The sequence below is a fragment of the Stegostoma tigrinum genome, chromosome 9 (assembly GCF_030684315.1).
Source record: "Stegostoma tigrinum isolate sSteTig4 chromosome 9, sSteTig4.hap1, whole genome shotgun sequence".
Classification (NCBI taxonomy): Eukaryota; Metazoa; Chordata; class Chondrichthyes; order Orectolobiformes; family Stegostomatidae; genus Stegostoma; species Stegostoma tigrinum.
In genome coordinates, this window is record NC_081362.1 from 72,156,686 (window position 1) to 72,165,879 (window position 9,194).

General features: G+C 45.2%; 1 protein-coding gene across 3 annotated transcripts in view; it reads left to right on the forward strand.

Annotated features, from left to right (window-relative positions):
- LOC125455231 (tetratricopeptide repeat protein 7A-like) overlaps positions 1–8,417 on the forward strand; it is a 314,850-nt gene extending 306,433 nt beyond the window's left edge. For all 3 annotated transcript variants that reach the window (XM_059648618.1, XM_059648619.1, XM_059648620.1), the window contains one exon: positions 685–8,417. In XM_059648618.1, the coding sequence (XP_059504601.1) occupies positions 685–906 (222 nt within the window). In that variant the 3' untranslated portion in view covers positions 907–8,417. The remainder of the gene's footprint in view (positions 1–684) is intronic.
- Positions 8,418–9,194: the final 777 nt, after the last annotated feature.

The window sequence follows — 9,194 nt, forward strand, 5'->3', positions numbered from 1 at the left end:
TAATAAATGGTAATTTGGTTAAGCATTGAAACCTGTTCCATGATTTCTGTTAACCAGGGTCTGAATTTTTGTGTACTTTGGGATTTTTTGTGTACCTTTTAAAATCTTTAACTGTTTTTTAATGACTCCAGAAATGGGGGTGTGGGCCTGAACTCCAGCTACCCTAGTGAGGCACGACAAGTGCAGGCTCACTATTTTGGAGTGAGTGGTCTCGCAGCCACCTTCTCACCTCAGTTAAAAATGGAAATGCATGGTTTCAGGCCACAGTCCTGAACTTTAAGATTTTAATTTCCCTGCACCCAAACCATTCATTCTGATTCAACTCCCCTTCTCTCTTCCCAAGAATCTGTCAGTATCACAGTGAAACATCCCATGGTATTTTTTCCGAGGAAGACAATGAAGGTCTGCTGCTGCCATGGTCCACCAAACACAGATCTTTTAACATCCTGCTCTTTGTGAGAACTTGTGTGCAAAAATAGCTGCTGTATTGGCCCACATGTTTCAAGCCTTCAAACATAATTTATTAACAGTAGTGTGAAATGAAATGTCCAGAGGTCGTGAAAGATGCTCCATTAATGGAAGTACTTTTCTAAATTCATGGTTTCTATTTTCTTCTGCTGAGCGTTATAATGTATGTTAATTCTCTGTGTAAAGCTGTGATCTTTGTGTTTTATTCTTTTATAGGGAAGGACACTGCACAAAATGGGCCGGAATAGTTTGGCAGAAAAGTTTCTGAGAGATGCTGTTCAGGCTCAGTCGACATCCCACGAGGCCTGGAACAGCTTGGGGGAGGTGCTACAAGGCCAAGGGAAATATGAAGATGCTGCAGAATATTTTCTTACCGCATTAGAGCTGGAAGCCAGCAGTCCTGTTGTTCCGTTCACCATCATACCGAGAGAGCTTTGAGATCTGCCATGTGGGTCAAGTTGTATATTTCCCAAAGATTTAATTTGCTGACTCATTGAGCAGAATTCAATTGCAAAATATCCAGGACAATCGAGTCAAGCTCCTTTAGCCAGTTTTCTTTTCACTGCAAGTTCACAATGGCCTCCTTCATGTCCTATAGCTCCTACTAGGATCAGGCAGAGATTTTCCATTCACAGCAGTGCTAATTAAACCATGGGAGACACATTGTGAGACATTTGTGGAGCCAGTATATTACACAGAATAGTATCCAGAGCAAGGTATTGTTATTCTACAGCAGATGCAGTGGCACTTTTCCAGAATAGCCTGTGACTGTTTACTGCATGAAGGAACTGAGATGAACTGCCCTCAAATTGCACGTACATTTCAGTATTACTGTTCTTACTCACTTCTCGCTGCACTAGAGATCAGACCTTTACTGAGAGAGTTATCAGGGACTGTCTTGCTGCATGATGTAATCACTATTAATAATTTTGGGTAAATCACTGCAGGTTAACTCAGAGAATTCTGCATTGAATTTGTCAATTTATCCAAGATCCTCAGGAATTATAAGTTTCAAAAAAAGATTTTCTTGCGTATTTTCCACATGAACAGTTTTATGAGACATCACATTTTCTACTGTAATATTGATGTGTCTGTTTGTCTGATCATTACTTAAGTGCGTGGTCCCTTTTGCTGAGCCTTTTGTTCAGCCGTTCAGTACTTCAGCTATGACTTGTATTTATTGTATAATTCAATCATCTTTTATTTTATGGCAGCCAATATCCAGTATCTTGTAGTGATTGTAATGAGAACAGCCAGATGGGCATCTTAGAATATGAGTTCCCTGATTTATGCTGTTAACCTGATCCAATCAGGGAGCCTTGGTTGACAGATATAAACAGGGGTATCCAAAGTTCTGTTCACTCTGAGAGCCGACTCTGAGGAAGCAGGACCAGTGTGTATTATGTGCATGTTAAGATGGGAGTTGACGGGATATCAGCCCCTGTGGAGTTCTTACAGTGACAATGAGAGAAAAACTGTGCTTCTGAAGAAATTCACTTGCAGCAATCATCTTTGAATTGGGGTGAGCGTTTCTGGCCTCAAGCTCTTATTTGGGAAACTTGACTCTTTTGATCCTGCCATCAAAGACTGGGCCCAGTATGTGGAAAGAATACTTTTTTTTGAGCAAGTGACATTGGAGAAGATGGAAAGCAATTACTAATTCTCCTGACAGCTTGTGGACCTGCGGCTTTTTGGATTGTTAGGAGCCTAGCATTTCCTCAGGCACCAGATACTAAAACCTTTCAAGAGTTGATGGATTTAGTTAAGGAATATTATGACCCTAAGCATCCTTTAATTCTGAGATGCTATTGGTTTTACTCAGCAGTTCAAGAACCATTGAAATCCATGTCGGGATTTTTGACTGGGTTAAGTTAACTGGCAGAAGCTCATGACTTTGGTTTAACCCTTAATGAGATGCTGAGAAACTGTTTGGTGTGTGGGATTAATGATGTAGCCATGCAAAAACGCCTACTAGCTGAAGCCCAACTGGACTTCAAACATGCTCTGCAACATTGGAAAATGCCACAAGTGGAGCATATGAGTTACAGGGTATTCCGATGGAAGTGAACACCCTCACTAGTCTGACTGATCTTGGGGAATACCACTTGACTGAAGGCAGTTGCATAGCCACACTCAGGCCATATCCTGAACAGACGGACTCAAGGTCAGCCCACAGCAAAGCCCCAAAACAAAGCCAAGTCTTGGCCAAACAGTTAAAATTTTCTTCAGATCTGGGCTGGCAAGCCATTGTAGTTGCTGCTGGTATGCAAACTTGAGTCAGCAAAGGAGTCCCATCAGATCTAACTTGAATAAGAGAACTCATAGGCTGGTACCTGGGAGAGTGCACATCCTTAAAACCCTACCTATACCTGGTTTAGAGCAGTTAAATTGCTTGGCAACATCCGAATCAGAACCAATCAAAATATACGTCCGGCTAACGTTCTAATGGGGGTTGAAACCAGTGTGTCTGTATCAGTGATTGCAGAATCGGTTTTCGACAGAATTCGTCCTGGACTCCAACCCTTGAGTTTGCATAAGACCTCGGCTTACGCCGTACACCGGGGAGCCTTTACAGATTGAGGGTACAACTTCGATTCCGGTCTCGTATGAGAAGCAACTGGTTCACTTACTACTGATCGTAGTAAAAGGCATGGGGCGAAATTGGTTGTGAAAGATTCACCACGCCTGTCTCAACATTTTCCATATACAAAGGAGCTGCCTGAGTGAATTTCTAGTGAAATACCTGGACGTTTTTCAGGAAGGTCTAGGTACTATCAAAGGAGCCAAGGCCACCCTGCACATTGACTAGGAGGTAATTCCATGATTCTGCAAGGTCTGCCCAGTGCTATCTACTTCATGGGCAAAAGTAAAGGTGAAAATCAGGAGGCTAGAAAGTGAAGGAATCTTCAGAACAGTGCAGTTTGCAGAATCGGCAGTGCCAGTTGTTCTGATTGTGAAGCCTGAGGGGTCGGTTCGCCTTTGCTGGGATTTTAAATAATCCGTATAACATTTCTTGCAGCTGGATAAATACCCGATCCCTCACATAGAGGATTTTTTTACAAGCTTGCAGGGAGGGGAGGGGGTGAATGTCCTTCACGAAGCTGGACATGAGCCATGCGTACCTGCAATTGTGATTTGATGAGAATTCCTGAAGTACCAATAAACGAGACTGCCATTTGGGGTAGTGTCAGCATGTGCAATTTTTCAGCAGATGGTGGAGAACATTTTCAAGGTCTACCGGATCAGCATTTATCGAGATGATGTGCTAATAACAGGGAAGTGCAATAAAAAGCACTTAGAGAACTTGGGCATAATCCTTAGATGTTTCTTCAAGGTGGGCATATGCCTTAGAATGGAAAATGTGTGTTCCAGGCACTCAGAGTGAACTACTGGGGCTTCAGACAACCAGGTTACACTCATTGGAAGATAAAGTGAGGGCGATCAAAGGTGCCCCAGCTCCCGTGTCTATACCGGAATTTGGGTCTTTCCTTGTGTTGGTGAATTATTACAAGAAGTTTGTACATCACCCGGCCTCCATCCTGGCACCCTTGCATCTGCTATTGAAAAAGGGTCAGCTTTGAAAATGGTCTCATAGCCAAGACGTAGCCTTTAGGGAAACGAAGAAGCAGCTATCATTGCCTAAGGTGCTGGCACACTATAATTCCAAGTGAGATCAGGTGCTGACGTGTGAAGCCTCCCTGTATGGTATTAAAGTAGTGTTGACTCATAGGTGGCCCAATGAAGAGGAACACCCATCAGCATTTGCTTCCTGGAGTTGGCTGATGTACAGCACAAATACGCCCAGATAGAGAAGGAACACTTGGCGGTCATTTTTGGTGTGAGAAAGTTCCACCAGTAGTTTGTAGACATAAATTTGTAATAGTAATAGACCACAAACGCCTACTAGGGCTACTCAAAGAAGACTAGGCCATGCCTCCCATATCTTCAAGTCAAAGTCAGCATTGGGCTGTCATTCTAAGTGCATACAGTTACAAATTGGAACACCTTTCAAGAGGCCAAGTAATAATGCCGTGAGTTTCCTCTTGCTGTCAGGTACATCATTGATGCCTTCCCTGGAAGAGTCTATTCTGGTTTTAAACTTTCTGGACACCTTTCTGGTCACCGCTGATGGTATCAGACTGTGGATGCAAGAAGAGCTGGTCCTGACAAAACTAAAACAGCTGAGGGTGATGGGGAAAGCATAAGGACCATCAGAACCAGAACTGAAACCTTTCTGGACTCTGTGAGACCTGATCACCGTAGAGAATGGCATTACATTACAGCGAGCAAGAGCGATTATCCTGAGCAAAGGTCACCACCAGATACTGGCTGAACTCCACCAGGGTCATCCAGTTGTTCAAAATAAAGACGTTGGTGAGAAGTTATGTCTGGTGGCCAGGACTGAATGCAGACATAGCCACGTCGGTGGGGCAGTGCCCAGAGTGCCAACAAGAACAAAAGTTACACCACCAGCAGCTCCCCCATTTTCACGGGAATGGCCGGGTAAACCCTCGAGTCAATTTCATGTCAGCCATGCTGACTCTTCCACAGGCTCAGCATTCATTGCCCTTGTGGACACCCACTGAAAGTGATTGGGTGTGCAGAGAGTTCATTGGTCAAACGCAAGGACAACAGTAGAAAAGCTGTGAGAATCTATTGTAAAAGACAGGTTCCTGGAAGTGTTGGTCACAGATGATGGGCCGTCATTTACCTGCAGGGAATTCAAATATTTCCTAAAGTTGAATGGTATTCATCATGTAAGAACAGCTCAATACTACTCATTGTCCAAAGGTCTGGTGGAAAGAACAGTTCAAACTTTGAAGGCAAGTTTAATATACAGCCTACAGCTTCAACCCTCCTGCAACTACAAGGATAGCTCCAGCAGAGTTGCAAATGGGGAGAAGACTTCTGGTATTTACAAAGTTCGGGTATGATAAGTGGTCCTGAACAAGCAAGTGGATCACATGAAAGCTGCAAACTCACAAATGGGAGCAAAACATACCTGGCCCCCCCTCAGAACAGCCAGAAGGGCTGTCGAAACCTGTGGGTTCTTCCCCACCACCTAGCGTCGAAGAAACTTCTGAGTCTGAGATAGGTGTGGCAGATGTTGCAGCATGCATGCCTTTATCGCCTGAAGAAAAAGGCGAAATTCTTCCAAGCTGCTCCGGCACCACGGTCCAGTGCATGTTGCCCATATCCGAGGCTGAGTCAGAGGAACCAGACCCAGTGTGAAAATGTCCCAGGACAGGCTGCAAGAAAAAGAGCAGGCCTATATCCCCGGACTCAGAGGGAGAGGGATGTCATGATTATAATGAGGTTAGCCCGGGGACCTCATAGAAAATGAGTTCTGTAATTGGGGCTGTTAATCTGATATAAACAGGAGGCTCAGAGGTTCTCCCACTTCCTACAGACTAAGGGGGTGGCCATGGGCACCCGCATGGGCCCCAGCTATGCCTGCCTCTTTGTAGGTTACGTGGAACAGTCCATCTTCCGCACCTACACAGGCCCCAAACCCCACCTCTTCCTCCGTTACATTGATGACTGTATCGGCGCCGCCTCTTGCTCCCCAGAGGAGCTCGAACAGTTCATCCACTTCACCAACACCTTCCACCCCAACCTTCAGTTCACCTGGGCCATCTCCAGCACATCCCTCACCTTCCTGGACCTCTCAGTCTCCATCTCAGGCAACCAGCTTGTAACTGATGTCCATTTCAAGCCCACCGACTCTCACAGCTACCTCGAATACACCTCCTCCCACCCACCCTCCTGCAAAAATTCCATCCCCTATTCCCAATTCCTCCGCCTCCGCCGCATCTGCTCCCACGATGAGGCATTCCACTCCCACACATCCCAGAAGTCCAAGTTCTTCAAGGACCGCAACTTTCCCCCCACAGTGGTTGAGAATGCCCTTGACTGCGTCTCCCGCATTTCCCGCAACACGTCCCTCACACCCCGCCTCCGCCACAACCCCCCATCAGAGGATCCCCCTCGTTCTCACACACCACCCCACCAACCTCCGGATACAACACATCATCCTCCGACACTTTCGCCATCTACAATCCCACCCCACCACCCAAGATATTTTTCCATCCCCACCCTTGTCTGCTTTCCGGAGAGACCACTCTCTCCGTGACTCCCGTGTTTGCTCCAAACTGCTCTCCAACCCCACCACACCCGGCACCTTCCCCTGCAACCGCAGGAAATGCTACACTTTCCCCCACACCTCCTCCCTCACCCCTATCCCAGGCCCCAAGATGACTTTCCATATTAAGCAGAGGTTCACCTGCACATCTGCCAATGTGGTATACTGTTTCCACTGTACCCGGTGTGGCTCCCCCTACATTGGGGAAACCAAGCGGAGGCTTGGAGACCGCTTTGCAGAACACCTCCGCTCGGTTCGCAATAAACAACTGCACCTTCCAGTCGCAAACCATTTCCACTCCCCCTCTCATTCTTTAGATGACATGTCCATCATGGGCCTCCTGCAGTGCCACAATGATGCCACCCGAAGGTTGCAGGAACAGCAACTCGTATTCCGCTCGGGAACCCTGCAGCCCTATGGTATCAATGTGGACTTCACCAGCTTCAAAATCTCCCCTTCCCCCACTGCATCCCAAAACCAGCCCAGTTCGTCCCCTCCCCCCACTGCACCACACAACCAGCCCAGCTCTTCCCCTCCACCCACTGCATCCCAAAACCAGTCCAACCTGTCTCTGTCTCCCTAACCTGTTCTTCCTCTCACCCATCCCTTCCTCCCACCCCAAGCCGCACCTCCATCTCCTACCTACCAAACTCATCCCACCTCCTTGACCTGTCCGTCTTCCCTGGACTGACCTATCCCCTCCCTACCTCCCCACCTATACTCTCCTCTCCACCTATCTTCTTTTCTCTCCATCTTCAGTCCGCCTCCCCCTCTCTCCCTATTTATTCCAGAACCCTCACCCCATCCCCCTCTCTGATGAAGGGTCTAGGCCCGAAACGTCAGCTTTTGTGCTCCTGAGATGCTGCTGGGCCTGCTGTGTTCATCCAGCCTCACATTTTATTATCTTGGCTCAGAGGTTCTGATCACTCTGAGAGCTGGCTCTGAGAGAGCTGGACCAGTGTCAAGTACTATGCGTGTGTAAGTAAAGGATGACTCGATTACGGGGCACAGGCCTCTGTTGAGTTATTACATATCTGGTTCCTGATTTTATTCTTCCCAACCCCAAAGTATAACACAATACCTCATATGATATTCACAATGACAAAACTTCAGTTTAATGTGGTTTATTTGACAAGATCACAACATTGCACATGGCTTAGTCATGGGGAAGTTACATTGTTGGTACTACACTCAGAGTGTGCATCGGACGCCCAAATAATAATCTATTCTTAACTAGACTTCCTGAAAGTCTGATTTCATCATTAAGGCAGCCCTGCAGTACCAGTGGCTGACTGTGCAGCATTTATTTACTGTATGTCTGTGTGATAAAGGAACTCTGTCTCCTCACAGTCCTTAGAAAATTATGACAGTACACAATTCTTCATGTGGATACTTCTTGCTTTGTAAATCTATCCACATTTTTCTCATACTTCTCTGCAAATTTTAATGTTAAGGCACCAGTGGAATTTGTATTTGAGAATATTTTATGTTGAACAATATGCTAGAAAACTGCCTTTTACCTCTGGGTTTGAAAGCAGCCAAAGCTGGCCGATAATTTTGTCTGTCTTGTAGTGAAGAAGAATATCCCAAATGGCAATAATATCGAAGATAAATATAGAAAATATAAGATGCCAGTCACACCCCACAGAATTTCCACAAAGGATGTTAGCTCATGGTTCTCACCATAGCGGGTATTTGTATAAATGTAATGTCTTTTGGTAATGCAGGGAAAGCACTGAATTGCGCTATGTAGCCACACCTTAGTCACTATCTGTTTACTGGAAAAAATAAAATTTTAAAATAATTATTGAGTAGTAACTGACAAATCACAATGATTTCTGGATGACAGAAAGGGAAGTAACAGTGGAAACAGGAAATTAAAACTGTCTCATTTGACCACTGTTTTCTGAGGTTGCTTAGCATCAACTAGCAATGTTCTGTTTAAAATATGATTGACTGTTGACTTGTGTGAGCTCAGCCGCAGGCAGCCCATGCCACAGTACGTGTTTCATTTTGCACCATGAGCTGAGAAGGCTTAACCTCATTCACATTCACCATATTAAGCAACAACTCGAACTATTGTTGTATGTCAAGGAATTTCCTGTTGTAATTTTCAATGTGTATAATTAGCTAGTCTCATAGGACACTTGCGTAGTTTCAGGACCTGTTCAATGATATGATCAATGGGTTGTATCGGTAACACTGTGCATTATTGCACACATTTCAGTTCTAACAAAATATTTCACCATAATGTGAAAGTAACTATCACCCAAAATGACGCACTGTTTTAAAAAAAGACCCAATGCAGGTGAAGCAGCAAAAAATACAGCTGAACCTTTTCCAAAAGCTTTTCTTCTGCTGCGGATTTGTCTGAAATGTGAAAGCTGGCCTAGCTTTGAGTCTGTCCTGTTTACATTGCAGTGTGATTTCACTTCACTGGCTGCAGCTCAAACAGAATTATGTTCGGGCGGTGCTCAGTGGTTGTGTTCACACCTAAATGTTTCTGACTGTGGAATCTTCCGTAATGTGAAAAAAAAGTGTGAACTGTCTAGAAGTGTGAAAGGTACTCACTTCAAACTCAGAC